Here is a 27,536-nt window from a genome sequence, read left to right as displayed (position 1 = left end):
CACTCAGAGAATGTTTGTTCGAATGAATGAATCTTTGTAGAAAATGAAAGCTTGAAAATAAGCTATTTCCCCGAGAGAGAAGTAACTCAAATCTGCCCATCTTTGTACGAGAGCAAACCTGACTTTGAAGCTAAGACCTTTTTCCTGTGTTCATACTTCAGATAAAGAAGACACTGCTGATAGGATCTGAGAGGAAGGAAACAGTGCATCGTGCTGGGGCTCTCAATGTGACATTATAAATTGTCTTTCTGTAGACTGGCCTCCCAAACAGGTTCCAGAGATGGATTACCTTACTTTCCTCTTGGCTATTCTTTATGTATACAAAGGTAAAGATAATGTCTTCATTTAAAGAATTTACTCCTTTTTTAGTCTTATAGTGTGACATGTTCAGAATTTATAATGCCCTTAGTTGGCTTAGATAATTTCTCACTTGTTCAGAAAAGCTACAAGTTGTAAATACCAATTATCAGCAGTGGAAACCTTTTTAGACTAAGGTAGAAACTGTTAGCCTCAATTTTACTATCTTGCTAGGTCTAGAGTAAGCTTCAGGTGTCTGTTTGATGTTTCAATCATCAGGTCTAATTGAATTCACATGATCACATTATGGTGTGTCTTTCAGCTGGATGTGAACAGATATTTTGGGACACAACTGTTAAACTTGCTAAGAATATGGCCCTAGAATGTGTGTATCCATCAAAGGACACTTTAACCCAGATGGAGTGGTTCAAGATCAAGACACTGGAGAGAGAGTCCATAGCCATTTTCAACCCTACTTACCGTGTGATCATAAGAGAGCCGTACGTTGATAGGGTTTACTTTTCAAATTCAACCACGGCCTCTAACGATATGACCTTGTCCTTCCATAATGCCTCTGAGGTGGACATTGGCTTCTATTCCTGCTTTCTTCATACTTTCCCACATGGAACCTGGGAAAAGGTGATACAGGTGGTTCCATCAGGTAAGTGAAATTTTTATTTACCTTTTTACCCATCTACAATATTTGTTTCTGTAAAGACCAAGTAGAAACTGTGAAATGCTTTATCATATTTTTGTGCCATTTTCCAATTCCATTTCTAGATTCTATATTATTGTTTCAAAGAAATAATACTGTGAATCAGTTCCATTTTTCTTAATGTGTTATCATTTCTGAGTAGAAGAAGCGTCTCATGAATTCGAATGTCATGGGAGAAAGCATAGGTTTTATCTTGTCTTAATGAGAACTTGAACCTAGATTAAGCTGATGTTGGCAATGTTTGGGTTCAGAGGTCAGACACCTCCTGTGACGTAGTCCCATTTCCTTTTGTTTCCAACCCTGCTTGTTCAGAGTCCTTTCTGTAACACCAAATCTGGGCTTATTAGTGAATCCTAGGCAGAGTTCAAGCACTGACTCTGTTTTTAGCTTCATCCAAGTTTCACTAGAGAAGATGCTTCAGAAATTGCAAGCTGTCATCTCAGAAAGAATCGAATGATCTCTTGAAGTATTTCCTGCTGTGTCTACCAGTGATTGTAGTTTGAAGCTTAGTTAGTTCTACAAGTAATAGCCACATGGATTGGGTGTGGTATGTTGGAAAAACTTGGGTTTTATAGCCTTTACTTCCTTTATAACCTTATATTAGCTGCTCAGTCCCTCTTAATCTCAGGTTCCTGAATAGTAAATTGAGTTAATAATACCATTCTCTTTGTTGAATGGTTTAGGGATCATATATGTAAGGAACTTGGCCCATGGTAGTCGGGGAATGGTAGGTATTATTATTACTGTCACTGTTATTATTTCCTAGTCTTTTGATACAAAATGACTAGTGATGAAATTTTTAGTTGTCAGAGATAGTCTAGGGAAGGAAATAATTTGGGACTGTGTGTTTCTTGTCTGGTGTCCCTCAAATTATATCCCAAATAGACATCCAGCAGAGCACATCATATACCACCTGATATAGTGCTTTCTTTTTAAGAAATCCATATTATAAAAGAACAATTTAAAGTACTATATAAGGAATATCTAATGGTCAGGAAGTAAGAAAAATTCCCATGTGTTGGTTTTCCCTTTCTGTTTAGGTGTAGCTAAGCTCAATAATAATTCTGTGTATATGGGTGAGGCTTACGGAGTGTCAATTAGCAAAATCTCTTTAGTTAAATACTTACTTATTACAGACTCCATTTTGCCACGCAAGATCTCATTTGCTGTTGTGTGCAGCCACCTGTTAAATGCTGTTTGCAAGTCTTCAGTGTATAGTCCACTCTGATTAGCCATGCAAGTGACGGAGAGGATAGGAAGGGTCTTAGGGGTGAGCTGTTTGACACATGGCCTGAGCCACCATGGCCAGAAATACATGCCCTTCCCCACCCTGCCTCGTGTGGTGAGCTTTTGTAGTTTCGGTCCCAAATCAGGTTATTCCGATTTCTGTAAAGAACAACCAATTGAAAACAGGTACACCTGAAACTAACACAACATTGTAAATCAACTATACTCCAATAAAATTAAAATATTAAAAAAACAAAAATGTCCATCATGGCTAAAGAAGATATTGTACATATATACATATATACACTAATATGTATAAGATAGATAACTAATAAGAACCTGCTGTATAGCACAAGGAACTGCACTGTACAGTAGAAACTAACAAAACATTGTAAAACAACTATACCCCAATTAAAAAAAAAAAGAAGAAAAAAGAAAACGGTAGAATGGTGGCTACCAGGGTGGGGAGGTGGGGAACGGGGGAGATAGATGTTGGTCAGAGTACACAGTTGAAGTTATGCGGGATGAACAAGTCTAGAGACCCAACGTACAGCATGAAGACATTAATGATAGTTAATATCATTGTCTTGAACACTGGAAATTTGCTAAGAGAGTAGATTTCAGGTGCTCTTATCACCAAAAAATGGTAACTATATGGGGAGAAGATGTGTAAATTAGCTTGACTATAGTAATCATTCCACATATCATTTTGTTGTATATGCCCTAAACATACGCAATTTTTATTAAAAGCAAAACAAAACAAAAACAGGTAGCTTGACCTCTTGTGAAGATTTAGGATAGAGGGTAGCACTAAATTATTGAGAACTAAATTATGGTTGCCACACCAAAGTAGGATTTTTAGCATCATGTATGAATGATTTTGGCAATATTTTCTTAATTTTATCATCCAGATTTATTTCTCCTGTTATTATTTTGAGGACAGGAAAAGGGAGAGCTCTGCCTCATGGGGCTTTTTCAAAAACAGTGGTGAGATTTTCAGTCAGTCACCAAGAAAGGGGCGGCCAACTCTCCATCTAGTTCAGATTAGAATCTGATGGTATTCAACATATTTTGCTGTTGTTTTTGATCATTTATATTTTTAAAGAATAGATTGCATTAACCAGCCAGTGAGAGTATTTCATTCACTTTTGAGATTTGGAGAGCTTCATATTTTTTTAAAACTAAGAATGATAGTGAATTTATAAAATATAGTAGCTGTATTTACATTAAATATACTTAACCTTAAATATACTAAATTAACCTTAAATATACTTAAATTCTTCCTTGTGTGCTTTATTAACAACATATTAGGATCTACAAATATCACATGCTTGTATAACATAAAGGGGGAGTTGATGATCTATCTAACAGTGAAAGATTGGACTTGGAATCCAGAAATCTTAATCTGTATAATAGATCGTTAAGATCTTCAAAAAGGTGAAGGAATTGAGCCACATGCTCTCTAAATATACTGATTTCTCCTGTTCACTGAAAGCTGATGATGTGTGAGGAACTTGATCAGTACCTTATCCAGGTCTTCTCGTTTAACGCCCCCTGCACACTTGACTGTGGACGTAACCTTGATTTTCGAGTGAGAACACTGAAGGGAAGTAAGGTCCAGTAATCTGCTCAAGTTCTCAGACTTCGTTTGTGTCCACTGGATAGAGCTGCAATTACAGGATGGAAAGTGCCGGCCTGGGGGGCATAGGAGCCGGCGGGGGCCTTGAATGAGGAGGCATCCATCATTGCTTGTCCTTTTGGCCTCCCTCCCCCTTGAGCTTTCAGCCCAGAGTTGAAGAGCAAATTGGATGTCTTATTCTGGATAAATGATATTGTTAATGCAAAATTATGTTAAAACATGAGTTACCTTCAGAACAGGCATTTCTTAATCAGTAGCTGATTTAGAGCATTTAATGGCAAGAATGGCTGCATTTATTTCACTGCCTCATGGAAAAATAGCTGAAGCGACTCGAGAGGTGACATTTCAAAGGCAGCCCTTTCATGGCAGAGTTTGTGGTGGAAGTGGGGTTGTGGAGAAAATTACCGTAACCCATGTGTCTCTGGCTTTACTAGTCACTTATGGCAAATGTAGTTATATTTATGGAAATGTCCCCCCAAATGTATGATGCACCCCCAAGACTCTGCTAGCTAACTCTGATTAGGTGCCTACTGTGTGTGAAGTAAATGCCTGTCCTCTCGTTTAATGCGGGAGATGAGCGTGCTCACATTATATAGCTGAGGAAACTGAAGTTCAGGGTCATTAATCAACTGAAGGTTGCTGAGCTGCTGAGCTGCTGAGCCGCGGCACCAGGATGACACCAGCTGGTGTTTCCAAAGAGCCAGAAATGAGAGGGAGGGGAGCTTGACACCAGCAGGGTGAACGTGAACAATTAAAAAAAAAAAATGAAGTAGAGTTGCTGTGCAGTATTATATAAGTTACGGGTGTACAATGTGGCGATTCACAATTTTTAAAGCTTATACTCCATTTATGGTCATTATTGAATATTGGCTATATTCCCTGTGTTGTACAATATATCCTTGTAGCTTATTTAATACATAATAGTTTGTACCAAGAATTTTTTAGCATCGAGAGACGGGTGTGAGGGAAGAAGAGAAAAGGGCGTCTCCAGGGGTACTGGTGGTGTGGAGAAGGCATGAGGAAGTTGGTTCACGCAGGGGACAGAGACTGGATGGTGTGCCTGGAGCACGGAGCTCTAGGAGGGGTAGGTCTCACCCGGGCTCCTGGGCCCCTCACTGCCTGAGAGGCAGCCTTGAGGGTGAGGAAGAAACTGTGACAGTGGGACCCTCTCTCTGCTCTTACAGCAGAGGTGCTCTGGGGCCCCAAGTAAGGTTTTATACAGTAGATCCTATGTTTAAAAAAGAAGCCGAAGCCCATGGGGCAAGAGAATGTCGGAGAAGAACTTGGAAAGATGGGACGGCCCCATGTTGCTGAGCCCAATGGGGTTGGAACTTGACCCTGCAGTGTAGACTGTGGGAAGTCTCTGAATGTTTTCAGATGGAGACACATAATGACCACTTTTTTTCACCACCTAGAAGATTAAACTAGTTGCATCCTTACAGAAGGGGAAGAGTTTAAGGGGCAGGGTGAACAACTATTATTTTATGGATTGGAACACTTACCCACTGCTAGTAGGAGTGTACGTTGGTGGGTCTACTGTATTATTGGTATTGGTAATATTCAGAGTTCTCCAGAGAAACAGAACCAATAGGATGTGTCTGTGTATAGAAAGACATCTATCATGAGGAACTGGCTTATGTGATCATGGAGACTGCAGTATGGGCCAGCAGGCTGCAGACCCAGGAAAACCAGTGATGGTGTCGATGCAGGCGGAAAGGAGGCCAGGGAGGCCAGTCTTTTTGTTGTATTCAGACCTTCAGCTGATTGGATGAGGCCCACCCACCTTATGTAGGCCAGTCTGCTTACTCAAAATTCACCATTTTAAATGTTAATCTTATCCCAAACCACCCTCCAAATTAATACCTAAAATTAACCATCACATCTATTTTGGAAAATGACACTGCATTCGCTAGCTAAAGAACCCCATTCCTAAGACCTAATCATTCTCTCTATTGTATATTCTGGGGATTGCCCACATGTAGGAGAAATGCCTGAGAATGTTTAAGGCAGCAGATCACTGTGTTAAGGCAGCAGATCCAACAAATGAATGACTGCTCGCGAGGCTCATCAACAGGGATGAATTTGGGGAACGTGTGTGAAAGAAAAAAGCAAGTTTCAAAACAACACGTAGGGGATGATTCCTTTCCTTTAAAGTTTAGAGACATGCAACTAAACAATATGCTATTTATAGATACAAACGTGTGGTAAAACTAAGGAAAGCAGATCTCCGAAGCACAGGCAGGAAGGAGATAGAACCAGGAAGGAATACAAGGGTCTTCCAAGTTCACAATCAGGTGTTTTTCTTATACAGCTGTTTTATTTCCCATCTGTCTTAAAAATGTTTTATGAAACTTCTCTCAAGTCTGTTAAATTTCTAATAAAAACAGTGAAGAAGGATACAGTTGCAATTTTGAGGAGTTCACAGGTAATTATCTAAGTTAAGGGTAAGATCTTCATTCTGATTTGGCTTGGAGGTCTGGAGGAGGGAAAACAAGGATTCCAAATTTTTATGATTCAGGGACTGAAAAATGATGGTTTCACTTAAAAAGATGGGAAATTAAGAGACCGGTTTGGCTTGGAAGAGAGTAAATAAGTTCAGTTTCAGATGCATTGAGTTGTAAGGTAGCCTTTGACCAGCTCACGGCTGAAATTATGGAATGACAAACGATAATGAGGTTCAGGACTGAAAATACCAATTCTGGAGTCATCTGGATGATCACCCAGCACACGTGAAGAAGATGGTTAACTAAGAAAGTACTTGTACATGGGACAGAAGCTGAGGCCGTGGCATTGAAGGGTGGTCACATCGAAGTGGGGGGAGCATTTGTGTTAAAGACTGGAGAGGGCATAGCGAGGGGAGGGAGGGAAGAAGCGGGGGAGACTCGAGATGCAGGACGGATGCGTAACTGGTGTAGGAGCCAGATGGGTTTCCTCCTAGCTCGTGTGTACAGGAGAGGGTTAGATGGTCCCCTCCACACATTCTGGTGCTCTGTGTTGCTGTATCACATAGATTTCTCACTCTGTGATCTTCCACACTCCAACCCCCTCATCTCAACTTTGACACGGGATGTTCCTCACTGTCTCCTTTTTAAGGTTTCATTCTTTCCTGGATGGGATGGGGCTCCCTGTGTGTCATCCATGCTCGGTCTTAGATGGGTCTTATCTCTATTCCCGTCAACGTCAGTATTTGCTTTTCTCTTGCCAGTTACTTTTTTTTTTTTCTGATGTTGGGGCGATCTCAGGATTTAAATTTTATTTAAATCTGGAAATGGGGGAGTGGCCCAGATCTGGCTGTAGAAATGGGTGTGCTGATTTGTGGGACCGAATTCACTTATCCATTAATTCACTCATCCAGTCTTATTGAGAACCTACTATATTCAAGATAATGTCTGTGGTGGGGAAGCTAGAAAGACATGATCTTAGCTCTAAACAGAATGCAGAGCTTTAGGGGAGGTAAAAGTTGTATATCACAAATTATAATGTAAAGCAAAGAGTAAGTGCTATTGTAGTTCAGAGGATAGAATTTACTTTCAACCGGGAAACTCAGGATAGATTCCCTGAAAGGGGGGAATTTGAAGTTTACCTTGAAGGAGGTAAGTCAGAATATTTGGACCTGGAGTTGGGCGGAGTAGCATTCAGGAGACTTGCTTTAAATATTATCTAAGAAATAGATAACTTTGGCTCTGCTTTAATGTACTGTGCAAGCCAACACATAGGACTGATCAGCAATGAATGCAGTTTATTCGGGTTTAAAATTCATGGCTTGGTTTATTTCAACATGTTGACTTAATGCTTCAAAGGCATAGGAATCCAGATGGGTTATGCAATTATATTCTGCAACGTATCTTGAGAATATTTTCATACTCTCATTTCAGCTTGTGTGTTATCTATCCCAAATTCAGAAGGAAAGAAGAAAACTGCACTACCTTATATATTAGTGAAAGGTGCAAAAAGATGGAGGGGAAGCCTTGTCTAAAAGCCTTCTTTGCCTGTCAGTGGAAATTCCAAACAGGGCTAAGAGGCCGTGGAAAAAGAGTCTTTCCTACTCTCCTGTTACATGGGTCACCAATACATACCAGCATGTTTCGTCCCTGCTGGATTCTTTCAGCTTTGCCCGTCAGATGCTTCTCTTTTGCTTTGAGGTTGGGTTTGTTTTTTGGGTTTTTTGCGGTTTTTTTGGCGGTACGTGGGCCTCTCACTGTTGTGGCCTCTCCCGTTGCGGAGCACAGGCTCCGGACGCACAGGCTCAGCGGCCATGGCTCACGGGCCCAGCCGCTCTGCGGCATGTGGGATCTTCCCGGACCGGGGCAGGAACCCGTGTCCCCTGCGTCGGCAGGCGGACTCTCAACCACTGCGCCACCAGGGAAGCCCTGTTTGTTTGTTTTTAAGTGAGGTAGAAGAATAAGAAAAAAATTCTTTCATATCTACTGTTTGAAGAATTAATAAATAATTATTAATAGATAACAATAGGTAATATTAATAAATAATAAACTCTCTTAAGGTCCATTCTTACAAGCTTAGAAATAAGTCATGAAAGTTTCCCCATCTGTATAACTGTGTTATACACATACATATATGAGAATAAAAAAGGGTTCTGTGAAATGTTACATTTCAGCAGTTTTTCATTTAAGGAAGAGAAAAGATATTAAGTAGTATCAATAAGAAATAGCCAACTGATGAAAACAAAAACAATTTTTTTTTTTTTTTTTTTTTTTTGCGGTACGCGGGCCTCTCTCTGTTGTGGCCTCTCCCGTTGCGGAGCACAGGCTGCGGACGCGCAGGCTCAGCGGCCATGGCTCATGGGCCCAGCCGCTCCGCGGCATGTGGGATCTTCCCGGACCGGGGCACGAACCTGTGTCCCCTAGCATCGGCAGGCGGACTCTCAACCACTGCGCCACCAGGGAAGCCCCAAAAACATTTTAAAGGCTGAGAAATCTCACTCCTTAATTAAATAAAATAGTACATAGAGAAGGCAAATGATAAAGAGCATTTTAAGACTCGTGGAAAGCAAGGTTATGGTCACTGCACTTCTCAAGGGTGAAATTTATGGGAATCTGAAAGTGGACTAGTTACCAGAACCCGGGCCAAGGTTGTTTTTATTGACTTGCTTTTCGTTTGCTAAGCCAGGGAGGAGATGCATGAGAGCACATATCACCACGAGATTCAGTGCTCAGGCTTTGGGGTAAAGCTCTGTAATCAAAAATCAGAAAGGGAGACATAAAAAACAGCTCTGAAACAAGGCAATACTGGATTGATATACAAAATTAGATTCAACAATTGAATGGCAGGTAAAGTTTAACGTACAGGAACAAATACCCATTTGGGTTTGGTGAGAATAGTTTTTTCTGCTTGTCCACCTGAGGGCACAGGCCTGTGTCCGCTGTGCTACCTCCATGCCCTGCGAGGCCGCCCAGGCTTTCCCACTTCTCAGCCGGGTCAACATCCAGAAGAGGACATTTTCCCTAGACCTGTTGGGAAATCCACTCAGGCGGTCCAGAGCAGGGGAGGCACCTGGTTGTGATCTTTGCCTGTGGTGGTTTTGTTTACTTCCACAAGCCCTACCCTTCCTTGAGCAGCTATTGTTATTTCCAAGATGACCATAGCGTAAGGGTGGCTTTGGCTCGAGGATGAACTACAGCTGAAGCAGGAGCCCCGGCTCCCCTGTGGCCCTCGGAGATGGTCTTCGTGCAGCGGAGACACACAGTTCCTGGGTTTTCCTCCTCCAGCCCTCAGCGATCAAGACAACACTTGTGACCACAAGTGTTCTATCACTGGTGACCACAACCCCCCTCTCCCCAGCACTCGGGCGGCTGCCAACCGCGGGCTCTGGAACATGCTTCCTCTGCAGAGTGGGTGCTGCTGGCCTGTGGTGTGAGTGCAGGGTGGGGATCGTGGCTTTGTGAGTAAGAACCCCTCCGGGTAATCGGAACCTGCTGGGCCCACGCACACTGAGACCCTCCCCTGGACCATCTCGGCTTCTAGATTCTTTAAAAAAAAATTCCTCTTATCAAAGGTTGAGAACAGCCCCGATGGAGCTGTGTTCACCACATCTTCTCTCAGAAACTTCTCGTAGGATTAGGGAGAGGCGTCAGGGACCTTCAAAGAGACCTTACGGGGATGTGCATCCTGACAGATCACAGTTCTGATGGAGGGTAAAAATGATAAAAAATTTTGTGAGTTAAAAATGCTGGATTTGGGAAATTTAAAAACGAAGAAGCGAAAGGAAAATAAATAACTGAAGAAAGAAGGAAAAAGGTCAAGCTCTCAGGACCAGAAGCTTAGGGCTGTGCAGCCCGCTTTCTCTTTGAGCCAATGCTGTCCAGGGGCAGCTGGTTTAGCGTTTATAGAAAGAAGACTTGTCTCTAAGCTCTGCTCTTGGTTGCTGGTTTTTGTTTTTGTTTGGTTTTTATAGGGAGTAGAGGTTGCAAACAGGATAGCTTTTCTGTTCCTTCGAGAACATTTCTGAAGACATTTAAGATTTTGAAACCGTTAAGAATTTTAAGACTATCAAGCCCATCCTTCAGGGATCAATGAGAAATCATTCCCCTGCGCACCATCTCTCCTACTTACTCCACGATAGTTTTAATTAAATAACTCAGCTGATGGGGCTTCTGGCACTTCCCTTGAGAGATTACTCACAATCCAATAAATCTCAATGTGAGAAAATTTTCCCTGACTTAAGCTATTTAACCAACCTACATTAAAAAAAGAAAAGTCTTCCGCATAATCTGCCCAGAGAGAAAGACCTATGTTCTGTAGAAGATTGATATAGAAAGCTTTCTAAGGATGGAGATGTGAGATGCAACATTCACATTTAATAGCACTGTAAATAGCTGTACACGTCATACCTGCTGGGTTTAGTAGGGCCAATAAGGATGATGTCTGGGCATGAATTCTGTGTGCATTTATTAATGCACATTTATGTGCATTTAACTAGCAGAATACTTAAGAAACTTAATATTCTCATTTCAGCAAATTACCCCTTAAGAACATATTTGTTCCATTTCTTGACAGGCTACATGAAATCCTATATGCTACCAGCACTGACGTTTCCAGAACAGCTTACTGAAGGTGTATGCATATGTTTAGGATATTTCCTTCTTGACATATAAAGAACCCAAAACTTCAGAAAATTTTAAGTCATCCACCTAATTCATTCCACTAATGGAGAGAGGACATTTATTTCTCTTTACAAACTGGGTGCTACAATTGAAAGTATGTATACCATTTTTCATTTGAGAAACAGCCAGGGAATTCAATACTTGTCTCTGAGGCAGAGCTCAGTAACATTAGTGTATGTCCCCAAATGAGACCATTTTGTGTCCCATTAGCTTGTGGCACCACAATTCTCAAATTATGTCCCTGTTATCTTTTAAAAAGCATAGTTGCTCATTTAAATAAGTCAGTAAATATAAATAAAGAGTATTTATTGAGCATAGGACTTGTTACTTCTTCCTCTTATTTTCCTTAAATCCTACAAATGGTTCCTAAAAGAATGAACATTTAATAAGATGGAAACATTTCCAATTACTGGTATTGTGTTTCTTTGAGCTGACAGTGTTTGAACTTTTATTCTTAACACAGTCTGACTATTATGTTTTCAGTGAAAATAGCAGAACTGAACCAAAGAGCAAATTATTATACCTTATTGTTCAAATGACACTTGGAGATGTTCTAGTCTTTTATTGGATGAATGTTGATAACAGTAATTAAAGAATTGTAAGCCCTTTCTAAATACATTGAATAGACATTTACAGTTTGCTATGAGGAGAAGAAGAAATGAGTAAGAAGGTCACTGTTTTTGAGACGTTTATAATCTAAGAGGGGAGGTACGTACTATACATTATGTAAACATGAGGACTGAGTAACTGTGATGTACAGTGGAACTTGATAAGTAGCATAGAACAATGTCTGGGGAGTTGAGAGTGGCAGAGGTTACTTCCGGTTTGGGGGACATTGAAAGGTGCCTGCACCAGGCTGGAAATCTAGGTATGATTCCAGAAAAAAAATGCTTCATGGAAAAAATCCCATGAAAGGGAAATGCTCTTTGCATTTGGGGCAAATGAAAAATACATTTGGTCACAAGCTTAGAGGAAGGGCAGTGGTGGAAGGTCTAGTTTTGAACTTCCTTGGTGGTTAGTAAAGTTTTCAAACAGCGGAAGTCACATGGTCATGTTTGCAGCCATTATTTGGAGACATTACTCTAGCAGCTGCGTGTGGGATGATTTCGAGGTGGGGAAAAAGAAAGATGGGAGACTAGGAAACAAGGAAGAGGGAGCCTGCAGCCCTGAAATGCAGCCGGGGCACTGCCTCCAGGGCATGGCCCACCAATGCAATTTTCACAAAGTCTCTGCTTATCTTGCTAAATCACAGCCAAATGAAGCTTCCCCCTCCTCAAGGGCTTCCTTCCCATCCACTCCTAGCTTTCATTCAATAAACAGTTAATGAATGCTGGCTGTGTGCCAGGGGGCTGTGTGAGGTTGCGGGTACGTAGACACGTTCCAGTCTCTGATCTCAAGCTGAGGTCTCATTTATAATGCCATTCAATGCATGGGACAGTTGCTGGTTGCGATAGGATGGTGGTGGCGGCAGTGCGTGTGCGCGCGCACCTATATGTGTGTGTTGGAAGAATGATTGTTTGGAGTGGGGGGGAGGTCATTACGGAAGCTTCAGAGAATAAAAGATGCTTGAGCTTACTCACAGAGGGAGATGCCAAACCTCCTGGGTTGAAGGATGATCATGCTGTTGGCGGGATGGCATGCCTGCTAGAGGGAACTCATGCTAATGCTACAGAAGCAAAGTGAGTCTGGTGTGCTTAGGAGCCAGCCTGCTGGGTAAAGCCTGAATGTAAATTAGTTTAAGTGGCTAGTGGTGCCAGGTGGCGAATCTGGAGGGTGGAGAGCAGAAAAGAACTTCGTTATGCTTTCTACAGGGGCTCCAGATTTTTGCTGGGGAAGGGTGGGGTCAGTTTTCGGAATACTCGACTTGGAATTGTGTTTGCGTAGCAAGGCCTTATTCTGACTTAGATCGCATTTTCTTTGCAGTGGGGTGGGAGCTAATGTCCCCTCTAGTTCCATTTTGTGTCACAACCGTACACCATTCTGAGGTGATTTTACTTTATTTTAGGCAATGGGGAGCCATTAAGAATTTGGATTAGGTGAATGGTTTGCAATTTAGAAAGAGCAGTCAGACAAGACTCTACAAGGGGATTAGGGGTGAGGGACAAGTGACGGAAGTCCAGAGGCTGTTATGGGCTGAGTTGTGTCCTCCCAAAATTCATATGTTGAAGTCCTAGACCCCAGTACCTCAGAATGTGACTGTATTTGGAAATAGAGTCTTTAAAGATATAACTGAGTTAAGATGAGGTCATTAGAGTGGACCTTAATCCAATATGACTGGTGTCCTTATGAGAAGAGGACATAAGGACACAGACGTATACAAAGATAAGACCATGTGAAGACACAAGGAAGAGGTGGCCATCCAGAAGCCAAGGAGAGCGGCCTCAGAAGGAATCAACCCTGCTGGTACCCTGACTTTCTGCCTCCGGAATTGTGAGAAAATAAATTTCTGTTGTTTAAGCCACTCAGCCTATGGTACTTTGCTATGCCAGCCCTAGCAAAGTAATACAAAGGCTATAGTAGTGGGTCAGACAAGACAGGCAAAAGAATTAAACTGAGGCAGCACAGTGGGGATAAAGTAGAGAGGGGGTATATTCAAGATAGAATCTCTTTCTAGCGTACTTTTCATTATTTTGATTTCCTCTCCCCCCCCCCCACAGATTCAGAAATTATATAAAAAACCAGTACAGTTGCCAGCACTTTGGCTCAGAAATTGCTGGAGCACGGCTCCCCCTGCCTTCCTGCTTTGTTGGGACTTTGTTCACAGCCACTCCTGGCTCTCATTGTCTCTCTATCCTAATTTACTCTTTTCAATGCACACCCTCTCCTCTCCCCAGACTAGGTACACATCGTTGTTTTATAATCTATGTCTGACATTCTAATATCAAAAGGCTCATTTCTAATCTCTGTTTTCCTGCTGCTGATTCTTCCTCTTACTGCTTTATTTCCTTATGTTCTTGGCTTTTTTTTTTTTTTTTTTTTTTTGCGGTACGCGGGCCTCTCACCGCCGTGGCCTCCCCTGCCGCGGAGCACAGGCTCCGGACACGCAGGCCCAGCCGCTCCGCGGCACGCGGGATCCCCCCAGACCGGGGCACGAACCCGCGTCCCCCGCATTGGCAGGCGGATGCCCAACCACTGCGCCACCAGGGAAGCCCCATGTTCTTGGCTATTTTTGACTGTGTGCTGCACATCCCTCTTCATAAAGCATTTCTGGTTGTTCTTTGAGGCCCAGAATAAATGGACCTTCATTCACAGAGGCGTTGTCTTGGATTACTTTAAACTTAGGCTTTATGGAGCACCCCTGCTCTGGGAATTTAGACTGTAAATTCACGTGAGAACTGACTTGTTCTTACAGCTACTCAAGGATTTTCTTTCTTTCCATGGTCTCCTAGGGATGTGAATGAGGGCAGGTTTACTTCCATTTCATCCTTACCATGAAGGTGTACCCCCAGATGTCTCAACAGGAAGAGGGTCTTCTCCTCCATTACCTATCGCAGGGAGGCCCTGGGCCTTGACACCCATGTCACTTGTGCTGTGTGAGGCTCAGAATCAGAGTTCAAGTTTGCTGAGATTGGCCAGGTGTGCTCAGGGCAAAAGTGGCTTCCCTCCATGTTCTCACCTCCCTAGTTTGTCACTTTCTCTTAGATTTCTCCTGGTGACTCCTATGTTGTCTGAAATTTGATGCTTTTAAATTGCTTTTAAGATATTTTAAATTGTTTAACATACATATTTAGTTGTTTTCTTTTAAACATCTTTATTGGAGTATAATTGCTTTACAATAGTGTGTTAGTTTCTGCTGTACAACAAAGTGAATCAGCCATATATATACATATAACCCCATATCCCCGCCCTCTTGCGTCTCCCTCACACCCTCCCCATCCCACCCCTCTAGATGGTCGCAAAGCACCGAGCTGATCTCCCTGTGCTATGCGGCTGCTTCCCACTAGCTATCTATTTTATGTTTGGTAGTATATATGGCCATGCCACTCTCTCACTTCATCCCAGCATATTTAGTTTTTAATAGGAGGTTTAGTGCTAATAACGGAGCCTGGTATTTTACTAGAAATGCAAATATCTACATTTCTAAACAATAAATCCACCCCCGCACACAATCTGTTCTGCGCCCAGTCTGTCTCATTTGAGTCAATATCCCTGCTTCTCAAAACCATAGAAGTCATTCTTTATACCTTGTTTTCTCTCATTCTTCCCATTTAAGTGGCTAGACTTTCAAAATAAATATCTCATCCATGTTATCTCAGCCTATATTGCAAAGCACTATTGTTTCTTACCTCTATGTATTTTTTAAAAAAGTTTATTCATAATCTAGATGCTTTTACGTGAAAGTTTGATCTGAGTAACATAGCCCATCAACCACCCAGAAAGACAACATCTGTTGCTCCGGTTTTTGGACTCTGGACCTGGTAGGACTATGTTTCTAGTTGTCTGTGTTCTACGTGCCGATAAGGGGTGCCTGATTTCCTTCATTGTTGATCATCCCCTGATAAGGCAGGCAGTCTGCTCAGCTTCCACATTTCTGGGAATGGGCTCCAACAGTGATTATACAGCAGGAGAGTTGAGAGAGAAGATTTCATTTTGTATTGGGTGTTGGGTGTGAAGTAGAAGGAGGATTCAAGAGTGGTATCAGGTTTTTACCTGGGATCCTGGGCAGATGGTGCTATCATTTCCTGAACTGGGGTGTATGAGGTGAGAGGAAGGTCTAGGGTGGAGCTGAGTGGTTTAGTTCTGGACATCCACATGGAGCTCTCTCATAGGCAGGAGGATTTTTGAGTCTGAGCCCAAGAGAGAAATTGGGGTGGAGTGTAAACGTGCAGTCGTGAGTGTGCACTCAGAGCTTTGGCTGGTGGTCTTTTTTTTTTTTTTTTTTTTGTGGTACGCGGGCCTCTCACTGCTGTGGCCTCTCCTGTTGCGGAGCACAGGCTCTGGACGCGCAGGCTCAGTGGCCATGGCTCACGGGCCCAGCCGCTCCGCGGCATGTGGGATCTTCCCAGACCGGGGCACGAACCCGCGTCCCCTGCATCGGCAGGCGGACTCTCAACCACTGCGCCACCAGGGAAGCCCTGGCTGGTGATCTTTTGCATCAATAACTGTGGTTTATTGAACGTTTATTATGTGGCAGCTCTGGGCAGGATCTTAAAGGCTTTACATGGATTCTTTTATTTATTCCTCGCAATACCCATATGAAGTAGTCTTATTAATACAGAATTTCGAAAATGCATTCAAACAGAAAGTGAAGGACAAACCATGAGAGTGGAGGGAGAAAAAGAACTTAGCACATAAGGGTGACTTGATAAAACAGTGTTTAGTGGACATGAAAAAACCAAGATGAAAGAGATGCTATTGGACCAGGAGAAGCCTCACTACCTAAACCAGCATTGGCAGGCCAGTTCTGGCCCCTAAGGACCACTCCACTTGAGCAGCCCATTTTCAGAACATTGGAAGGACTGTCGACATGGACCTGGCCTTTCTGTTTGGCAGCCTTTTCTAGGCTGAGTAGCTGCTGCTTTTCCGTGAATGATACATTCGGAAGTTCTCCGCAGTTCCCACTATTCCCTCTCGTTCCACCTTCTGGCTTCTGTAATTTCTGTTATCTTCCTGGAACCTCTGGGAATCTGACATTTCAATCCTTATCTACTCAATTCAGCCTAAATCTTGAAAAGTGCTTTTCCAGGCCTTCTAAGATTTGGTCCTTGTGTACATTCCAAGCTCGTCCCTTTGTGCATCCTTCTTTCAGCCAAAGCAGGTTAAGTTTTAATTCCCTAAACATCCTCTGTATTTCTGAATTTCATGTCTTTGTGCCTTTTCTTTCCCTTAAATATTCTTTCACTCCATACACTACTCATCCTTCAGGGCACGTCTAAGGAAACGTTGGCCCGTCTCTAAAATGGAAAACAGTGTCTCCTTCTCCACTCCCCAGATGTTGTTTGTGACTACTTTTAAATTGACTATAGGCTGGGACTTCCCTGGTGGTGCAGTGGTTAAGAATCTGCCTGCCATTGCAGGGGACACGGGTTCGAGCCCCGATCCGGGAAGATCCCACATGCCATGGAGCAGCTAAGCCCATGCGCCACAACTACTGAGCCTGTGCTCTAGAGCGCGCGAGCCACAACTACTGGTTCCACGTGTCCCAATTACTGAAGCCCGCGCACCCTAGAGCCCATGCTCTGCAACAGGAGAAGCCACTGCAATGAGAAGCCCGCACACCGCAACTGAAGAGTAGCCCCCGCTCGCCGCAACTAGAGAAAGCCCGTGTGCAGCAACAAAGACCCAACGCAGCCAAAAATAAAAATAAATTTTTTAAAAAAAGAAAAGAAACTTAAAAAAAGTTGACTCTATGTCATTTTCTTTGTATTCCACCTAGTGGGTACCATGCCAGTTTCTTCACTGCCTCCCCCATCAAAACCCTCAGATCCCTCCATTGAGGACCATCCCCCATCCCCCTCCCCACGATCCCAGCACACTTGGACACTGTGCTTTGCGCTTAGGAGTCATGACTCAATAAAACAGCAAAAAGGTGGGGGTGAAGGGAGGGGGTGAATCTTCCATAGAAAATCGTCAGCATCAACCCCTGATCGGTACATAGGAAAGGTGTTTATTCCAAACACAATTAAGTGGAACAGAACAACCTCTTCTGATACCTTCCAGGAAGTGTAAAGTACTTTCCTGGGTGGTAAACAGAGATTTATAGCACATTATATACAAAATATAGTTTGAAGTATTTTTTGGTGTAGTTTTTTCCCCTAAATAATTTAATTATTTATACCTAACTTCATTCTAAAAGATAAGTAGAGGAGATTTTTTTTATCCCCTAAATATATTCCTTCCATTGGGCATTTATTAAAATGTACCTAACCACTTTTCTGCATATTTCACAGGTTGCTGAGATACCTTGGTAATTCACCCCACTGGTTTGTTATTTCACCACACAGAATGGTTTAGTGGCATTTGCAAGGTTTTGCTATGGATGTCTATTAGCACATTATTCGGGAATATATTGTGAGCTTAGTACACCAAGTTCACAGAATCATTATTCATAACAGCCAAAAAGATGGAAGCAATGCAGGTTTCCACTGAGGGATGAATGGATAAACAAAATGTGGTAAAGACACAGTAAATACTATTCAGCCTTAAAAAAGGAAGGAAATTCTTACACATGATATTATATGGATGAACCTTGAGGACATGATTCTAAGTGAAATGAGCCAGTCACAAAAAGACAAATACTGCACGATTCCTCTTATATGAGGTCCCTAGAGCAGTCAGATTCGTAGAAGCAGAAAGTAGAATGTTGGTTGTCTTGGGGCGAGGCCAGGGGATGGGGGGTGTTTAATGGGTATAGTATAGAGTTTCAGTTTTGCAAGATGAAAAGTTTTGAGGATTGGTTGCACAATGATGTGGCTGTACTAACACTACAGAACTGTACCATTTAAAAATGGTGAAGGTGGTCAATTGTATGTTAAATAAATTTTTCCACAATTAAATATAAATATAGAAAAAATATATATTAAATATATAATAGTGAGCTTAGTTACAGGATTAATTCATGGGAGATTTACACTGTTAACAATTTTCTTTTCAGAGAAGTTCTTGCTATCTATTGTGTTGCTTTTTGTCTTCATGACACTGAGAACAAAAATGGATTTGTTGACAGAGAACTTTGAGTTCTGGTTCTGCCCTTCTTCCTAATAGTCTTGTGACATTTGGAAAGTTCCTTCATTTTTATCGAGCTTCAGTTTACTCATCTATAGAATGGGAATAATAATACACACCTTATGGGCAGGCTTGAGGATTAATGAGATAATGTATTCAAGACCCTATGAGGTCATAGCAGGTGCTGGGTACATGGTAGCTGCATTGGATTCCCTTTCCACGCTCCCTAAAAAATTGGATCTTCTTGTTCTGTGTCGAGAGTATTTCCACAAACACCAAGTAAGCAGTTACTAGTTGCCAGGCAGTCTATCAGGAAGCTGAGATATTATGACGAGTGAGAAGATAGAGCTCCTGCCCTCATCCCTGTTATATGCTAGTAGGGGAGAGGAATAGGTGGCACTGTATCACAGTATGATAGGTGCTCTGACGGGGATAAACGCCAAAGGGGGCCATCAGAGCCCTCAGGGTGACCCTTGTCTTTCCTTATTGTGCAAGTTGTGGGCAGAGTGTCTGACGACTAAAGGAGGGCTAAGAGTTGGCCAAAGAAGGAGCCGAGTAGATGTATCTTCCACAGTAGGACCAGCACGTGCAGAGGTCCAGAGAACAAAGAGAGTGTGAGGTGCTTGAGGTGGGAGCCCATGAACCTGGAAGGTAAAACATGAGGTAGGGATGGGGACAGGTAAAAGGGAGAGGCAAGCAGGGGCCGTGCACTAAGTGGTTCTGTGTGCCATGCCAGGGACAGGGAGGTGATTGAAGGGCTTGGCCAGAGGAGAGAGAGTAGACTGACTGTGTCGTGGAGAGTAGTTTGCGTGGGACCAAGACTGGAGGGAGCTTGGGCCGGAGGCTATTTCAGGAACACAGGCTGGAGGGGGTGTGACTGGACTAGAACAGAGCAATGGGGATGGAGAGCAGGAGACATGTTTGACAGATATTTAGAAGGTACAACTGACAGGATCTGGCCACTGATTGCGTGAGCGTGTAAGGGAAGAGAAATTCAGCATGACACCGGGGCTCTGAACAGTGGGGAGAGTGGGATGGAGCCTTCTTGGAAAGGGGAACGTGGCTTTGCAATATCTGTGAATAGAAAGTGGAGAAAGAAGTTCTGGAAATCTAGATAAGTGTATCCATTGGCTCTCCTTTTCCACATCACTGTCTACTTAAGAAATTCTAGGAGGTGAGTTAGGTGTTGTTTCTCTTTGCAGATATCATGATGTAGTGTCCTTTCCCGTTTATAGCTGGTTATGAACTAAGTGCTGTTCCAGCATATCCTCCCAGTTTTCTGGACAAGAGTGAGCCTCAGTGTAGTTAATTTTGTGACCTATCTAGAGCCCCCCTGTTGGATGGTGCCCACTGGAAAGATACTTGTTCTGAAGCATGGCCGCCATTCGTAAATATGATGCACGTTTTGTCAAACAAGCCTTCATCGAGCATCTGCAGAGAAACTTGAGTGGAGTTTCCCTATTCTTGGGGAGGTCATTTTTGTCCAGTTCCTGCGTTTGGTCAAGTGCTCATCATTTCTTTAGAGTAACATGTTATCTCTCTGTTCTAATGGGAAAATTTGGGAATTCCCTAATAGCTTCCATAAAGATGGAATCAGATCATTCCTTAAGTGTCCTTATTCTCATTCTCTTTTTGTTCTCTGAAAAACTTGTTCGGGGCGCTATTTTCAAATGCTATCAAGTTTCTCTCACACACTTTCTCTCTGATGTATTTTAAAACTTTTTGGCATTTATTTTGCGGTCTTTTGCAAGATGGTTTTCAAATACTCTTTTGGCCTCATTTGTGCCTCTGGGCTTCAGCACTCTCTCAGTTGAATGATCTTTTGTTTTTTGGTGAGGCCTTCATCCTACAATGGTGCTTTCACTTTGCCAGTCTAACCATGAGTGGTTTTGTTTTAAACACCCAGACCTTTAGATCTGCAGCACTTACTTTCCCTGGACTTTCAAAAAGGTGTTTTTCAGTAGTTTTGGGGTTTCTTCTGGGATTTTTACTCTTTCAACTATATCTCTTATTTTTTTAACCAGAAAACATGCATTTTATTATCCTTTCTACATGTCATTATACAAAATTTCCAATTTTATTTTTTTACTTTGCTTTCTAGTTAGAATTGCCTTTAGTCATTTGGATCATGACAGGTGCTTCAAAGCACATAACATGTATCTATTCCATTTCACAATGTGATATAAATTTCAATGTATCTTTATTTCCTGTGGACTCACGGAACAGTTACATGTACAACCAAAGTGCAGGGGGTCAATAGTGTTTTCAGAGGGGGAATTCAAGATACAGTGTAGATAAATTTGAGTTCACCAGTTTAATTTTTCAGTCTGCTCCATTTTGCATAATATTTTCCTCAGAGTTTTATAATATTGGCTAGAAGGTCTAAAGAACAACCCAAGCTAGTGCCCACTTTGTAAAAATTTTAAGTTTCTGTAGCACTTGTCTATTTAGACAGTTTCTGTGTATGCTGTCCTTTTATACATGATGCTGTATCTATCTTCTAGAAACATTTTCTTTTGTCCAAAGGCACAAGACTCCATTGATTTTTATTGATTAACCTATTTCCACCCTGAATCAGATGTGTCACTTATATCAAGCTTGTCACTTTCTTGAAAGTTTCCCATTAACCCACTTAATTGTTTTAGGCCTCCAGGTTACATGGAGATAAAGTGATGGATTCCTATTGGTCAGTTCCCAGATAAGGGGGATAGAGATTTCACTAGGCAACAGCACATTTTAAGAAAGGCCAGAGTTGATGGGGCAAGGCAGGGATAAAGGAGAACATGTTGGCAGTTGCTGCTAAGAGACTTGAAAAATCAAGTGTTTGGTGAGGTTTGAATCAGTCAAAGCTGAGGTCCTCCTGTATCTACCAGCCCCTCATCCTCCAATCTTGTCTTCCTGCAACTTGACCCAGCTTCTCCAACATTATGCTGTATTTTGCCATTTTGCTACCATATTTCTGTTTCAAAACTACTCTCAATGCCTCTAACTTAAAACTGCTTGGAGGTGGAGGTGGAGCTGGGGGATGGGGCCGAGAGGGGCTCCCTTCCCAGGCTTTGGTTTTCAGCACTGCGTGTCCTAGTTTGGCCTACGTCTGAGTTTTCTGACTTCATGAGATTAGTGCAGAGAAGAGTGTGAGGTTCTGTTGAAGTCTAACGTTTCTACGTTGGGTCTTGGGCTCTTTGACACCAATTGTTCCTTTGACCCTAGTCTATGTTTAGTGTAAAAACATGATAGACACTCAGCAAACACGCAAGGACTTTCATCTTGACAATGAAATGATTTCTCAATGAAATGATCCTTATTAGGCCTCTATTAATATTTGAAAAAGACTATCCTTTTTAGTTAGAACAAATGTTAAATTTTGCAATATATTTGCCGCATCTCCAATGTTGTTATTAAAAACATTCTGAATGTTTACTTTTCCAGCTTTGTATACACCTTAGTGCTTCATTTAGTAAATGATAACTTGTTATTTTTCATGGGGAATTTCTTTTGTTTGATGGACGTGGTAATGATGGGTACTAAAAACAGTAAGGATTCTTAGTACTCTCTTAAGTGTAGTCATCCAAAGATGGAAATAGGATCTTGTTTTTAATTTACACACACACACACACACACACACACACACACACACACACACACACACACACACACCACCCAAACCAAACCAAAACCAAAAACCTGAAGAAAAGAAGTCTCTACAGTAATAAGAATAAAGAACATCATGGAGACAAATTATTCCAAACGGCACTGGGTACAATGTAGAGTGTGCAGGACATCTAATGTTTGTGTCCTTCACTTTGATGTACAGTTACATTGACTAATGAGCAGACAGGTCATGTGAGGTCATACTCAAAGATAAGGTAAAGCGAGGAAGACCTCATGAGTCTCCCCACCAGGCACACGTTGAACTTGACGTTTTCACAGGGGCTCAGCCTGGAGGGTGGGGTCGCTGGCATATTAAGGAGATTGGGTGGGTCGGTGAAAAGGCTGGTGCCCTCTGGTCTCACTGGACCGGAGTGGCTGAGGCCATTCCTGCCCTGGAGGTGCTCACAGTGTAGTGCACAAGAAGGTGTGTTAATTTCTGACAGCAATGTCTAGACGGGTGAGATACCAAGGTGAAAACTACCTGTGCAGTGAAGGCGGAGAAGGCTTTACAGAAGATCACCGTGGAAGAGGTATTCAGGAGGGTTCCAGCGGACAGAGCAGCCTGCACGAGGTCGCAGGGGAGTGGCTGAGAGCGTGGGCACAGAGGCCTCGAGTGGCGTGGTGAGGACGGAGATTACAGCCGCGGGTGGACTTGGTGACGAGGCGCTGAGGGCAGAAGAGGGACGACAGACTCTGCTGGCCCCGGGGGGGCTGAAACTGTGGGTTCGTGTGGCAGAGATGGTCGCGATCAGACTGACAATTGGGAAAGACTGCACTCTCGGGAGAAAGATGCATGTACGTCTCCATAGCCTCCGCGTGGAAAGCAAACGCATCTGAAGACGACGGCGACTGAAGATAGGAGGAGGGCACGTACAGCTGATTTCCACCGTGCACGGGGGCTGACGTTTTTATTTAAAAGAGCTCCAGAATCAGTAGTTTGTATAGGTCAAAGGAGGAGCTATGGGACTCCCCTGGCAGTCCAGTGATTAGGACTCAGTGCTTCCACTGCGGGGGGCACGGATTCGATTCCTGGTGGAGGAATGAAAATCCCAGAGGCCGCACAGCCTGGCCAAAAAAAAAAAAAAAAAACGTAGGAGCTATGATGTGCTGTAAGATACACACCTACTATTCTGGTCCATAATGAGCCTTTGGTTCTTTCTGTTAAGAAATTGAATCACGTTTCAGATTCAAATACTGACTGTAGATTCAGTAGCCGCGACTTTGTTACCACACCTTTAAAATGAGGATAATAATAGTACCTTTAAAATGTAGGGTGGCTTTGAGATTCAATGAAACACTCCGCAGAAAGTGTCACGTCTCAGGTCAAATTGTAAGTACTGAGTACCTGTTAAATATTATGATCATTAATTGGCCAAATGTACCACATCAAAAAGAATGCACCAAAGTTGTTTTCTTTTGAAGAAGAGTTACGGGTAGTGCTGTGTAGAGTGAGAGATACAGAGAACATATGTTCATGAAAGTAAAAGAGAGAAGGGTCAAGATTTTTCAAATAATATAATAAAAAAAGAAAGGGATGCATTCGTAGGACAATAAGGGCTGATATTCTTTTATCTCTGAATTGACATTTGAAAGTAACAGGGGTGTGTTTCCTGTGGGACATTCCTGTGTTTCAAAACACAGGAAGTGAAGGTTCATAAATATGAAGGACAAGGAGACTAGGCCACCTTTAATCAGAACCAGTGGAGGGAGAGAAATCAGTTCATTTGCTGTATCTTTCCTAAGGTAAGGGAGACAGTGAAGATCATATTCCATGTTTGCCAGTTTGGGGTTAGAGTCTATGAGGAAAGAGTGAGAACAGAGCAGCTGAAGGTAAGGGGATAGCTCATGGTTCTCAAGATAACGAGTTGGATCTTTTCTGAAAGAACTTCATTTTTAAAATCCTCATGCAGTGTCTGCTACTACTCTGCAAATTACACATCTTGTTACTAGTACTTACCTATCAGTCATGATAAAACAGTTCTTTGTTGTTAGACTTGATGGTCCTGCCTTGCATTGTTCAGCAAAATAAGATAAAAATATGCTTTGCAGAATGCCATTTACTTCACACAGAGATAATATGCTTTGTTTCTTCACCATCTGTTTATTCCTAAAGTTTAACCTTCTTGCCTTCAGTTCTTTCAAAAAGTAGAGTCATGACTTTTCTTTTGCTACCAGACATTGGTTGAAGGGTTTTATCTACCTTCCAAATGGCCCTTTCAATTATTGTGGTGAAAATGAAATGTTTTTTCCTATGTGATAAAATTTCCTGGTTCATGGCTTCCTTTGTAATATTTTAGATATTCTACTTTAGTCATATAAAAGGTCAAGTTTTTTTCTTCTGTGTTTGAAAAACTTTCCCCAGCAGCTTTTCTGGAATGTTTGAATTACTCAAGTTTCTCCAGTATTCTTTCTCACCTTGAGCATGATGGAAGCAGAGAGGCCACAGCCAGTGTTGGGTCAGCCCTTGAGAAATGAAGCGGCAGACTGGCTGAGATAATATCCAGTACTCATTCGGTGCAGTGGTCGCAGCCTCTCCCGTCAAAACATTTACTATGTAAAGTTTCAGCCTTTTTGTGTGTTTGACATTTCTCTCCCCGTTGCTCTTTTCTCTCGTTTTGGTTGCCAGATCTTCCTGAAGCTACATGATTCCCAAGTCCTCCTTCATCTTTCAATTTCTAAGCCCTGGACAGGCTCTCCACCACCTCCTGCCTCCTCTGATGGCTTCCTGTGTCCAGAGAACGGCATCCAACTCACTCTCCTGCAGTATCACTACTTTGCCCCAAACATTCCATCTACAAAATTCAGCGTAAGCACACATCCAACATCCCAGGCCATTTTCAAGGTTTGAATCCAGGGCCTCCCGGCAATTATCAAGCTCTTTTACTCCTTTTCAGAGTGAATCCAAACTACTCATTTTTTTTTTTCTTTCACTAAACCTTTCACCTGTGATCTCAAAGCATAGTGAGCAGTGGATGAATTATTACACTGGAGCCTCAGTCTTGGATAATTTTCAGTGACATTTTTTTTTTTTTTTTTGCCAACAAGTTGTATAAGGAATCAAAGATATGTTTATACGCAAAACTCAGGGCTTACCTGATGTTCTGAATGATGATAGAGAGGTAAAAGCCACAATTTGGGAAAGTGTACTCAAACTATCAAGACAAAATTGGGTAAGAAAACATGTAAGTCCTTCTGTTTTATTTTTAAAAGCCAACAGCTATAACAGAAGCGTATCTGAGAAGCAGCACTGTGAATAGAGAGATAAATGTAGGTTAAAATATGGGCATAAACTGAGGGAGGGTGGTCTAATCTAGCGAGAGGAGTGCTACAGAAAAGCTTAACGGAAGGCTCCGCACCTGACTCCCAAGGCGGAGGCACAGGCAGGGCAGGAGGGGAAGGAAGGATGGAGCTGAGGGAGGGGCTGACCTCGTGTGTGCGGGGGATGGGAGGACCCAGAGCGAGCTCAGGGACAGGTGGGCAGTGGACCAAAGTTGAAGGTTGGCAAAACCAGGCCCATAAAGACTTTGGGGATGCATTCAAGACTTTTAAACTGAGATCTACAGGGCCAACTTTGTGTTTTACCAAGATTGCTCTGACTCTATGATAAGGGATGGATGGATAGAAGTGGGCATGAATAGGGAGAGTCAGTATCAGGCTATTGCTACAACCCAGGGCAGTGGGGACGATAAGAACATGTAAGAGTGGGATGCAGGGAAGGGGCAGACTGAAGGCTTTTAGGGAGCATGAGTGACTGAACTTGGAGGTGAGTTAGATGAGAGGAGTAGGCAGGGGGATATTAAGGCTGGCTTCTACTCAGGTAACATGGCATGTGGTGATGCACGTACCAAGACAGAGACCATCAGGAGGATACCATGTCACAAAGGTTCAGAAGTTACATGCAGGAAGTAGGACTGCTCTTTTAACATCTCTTAAAGCAAAACTGAGACTATAATGAATGGTCATTAGGGACACATATTGAGTATAAAATCTTCCCTGGGGTTCTCTTATACACAGATGGCATACACATCGTTCATGCCCTTAGGAGGTCTATACTTCAGTTGATGAACCATTTATTCATTCCAGAAGATGAAGCTAGATCTCTAGTTCCCCAGAAATGACTCATTACAAAATATTATTTTGTGGTTTGACTTTTGTCTAAAAATCAAGAAAATATACTTTTTGTATTATGCAATGAATCAAACATATGATGACTGTTTCTGGTTGAGATGATACATGCTTCGAGTCATAGCTTTCTGGAAAACATTTTATTTCATACAGATTAGTCTGACAACCTAATTTTTTACCTTCTATTTTTAATTTTTTCAGAAGATATATTTCATTTTCAGAGTTGAAATAATATTTGGGGAGAGGGCAAGTGGAGAGGGTCAATGCCATACTAAATTATTCCCTAGGGCTAGCATATTCTTAAATTCTATTATTTAAAATTGGTTTTGGTTTACTTATCCTATATGATTTTATAAGTAACTATGCACTAAATCAATCTTTTCCTGAAATCCGCAGTGAAGGTTTTGGTTTTATTTGTGGTGTATCGCAAATAGCTCACAAATCATCGTCTTGGTGGTTATTTCTAGTTGCTTAAGCCACCAGCAATTTATTTATGTGCATCACTTAGATGCCTAATTTAAGCCCATGAGTAAATTATTTTTGCAGCTGAATGCTACTGAATCTATTGACAGGCAAAAAAAGTTGCTTTATTCTCCTATCTGTTACTCTACCTGATATACCTGTGAAATGAAATAACACGACTGTGATAAACCTCACCTTGATCGCAACACATTAGGGTATATTAGTAATCACCACCACTGGCTCTGACACATCCTGTGATTAGACTCAGATCCCCCAAGTTTACAGCTTTTTGTTTTGTTTTTAAAAGGCAAACCCGTAAATGTGATCAATGTAATTCCAAGATAATGGAGTTAGGAAGGCATCACTGAAGGCAATTTTAGAGGAAAATGGGAAGTGTAAAATGATGACTTTAAAAGATTTAAAGTTACAGAAGTAGAAATTAAATTGCAGACTTTGGAGGGAAATGTGTACTGTGCGGGGAAAAGGGAAGTCACCCCTAACTTAGAGGAAGAGTTTACAGCAAGACAGAAAAGCCAGGGAGATGGCAAACACGGAGTTCAGATAGAACCATTTCAATTAGTTTCTGCTTTTAAAAAGTGACATGTAGCAATAGGACATACACATTCATAAGAGG

The 27,536-nt window shown here is 42.2% G+C and overlaps 1 protein-coding gene across 1 annotated transcript in view; it reads left to right on the top strand.

Annotated features, from left to right (window-relative positions):
- Positions 1-263: 263 nt before the first annotated feature.
- CD226 (CD226 molecule) overlaps positions 264-27,536 on the top strand; it is an 89,874-nt gene continuing 62,601 nt past the window's right edge. The window contains exons 1-2 of the mRNA XM_030868149.2: positions 264-326; positions 620-958. Of these exons, the coding sequence (XP_030724009.2) occupies positions 281-326; positions 620-958 (385 nt within the window). The 5' untranslated portion in view covers positions 264-280. The remainder of the gene's footprint in view (positions 327-619; positions 959-27,536) is intronic.

The sequence above is a fragment of the Globicephala melas genome, chromosome 13 (assembly GCF_963455315.2).
Source record: "Globicephala melas chromosome 13, mGloMel1.2, whole genome shotgun sequence".
NCBI lineage: Eukaryota > Metazoa > Chordata > Mammalia > Artiodactyla > Delphinidae > Globicephala > Globicephala melas.
This window is presented reverse-complemented; position numbering and strand designations above follow the sequence as displayed.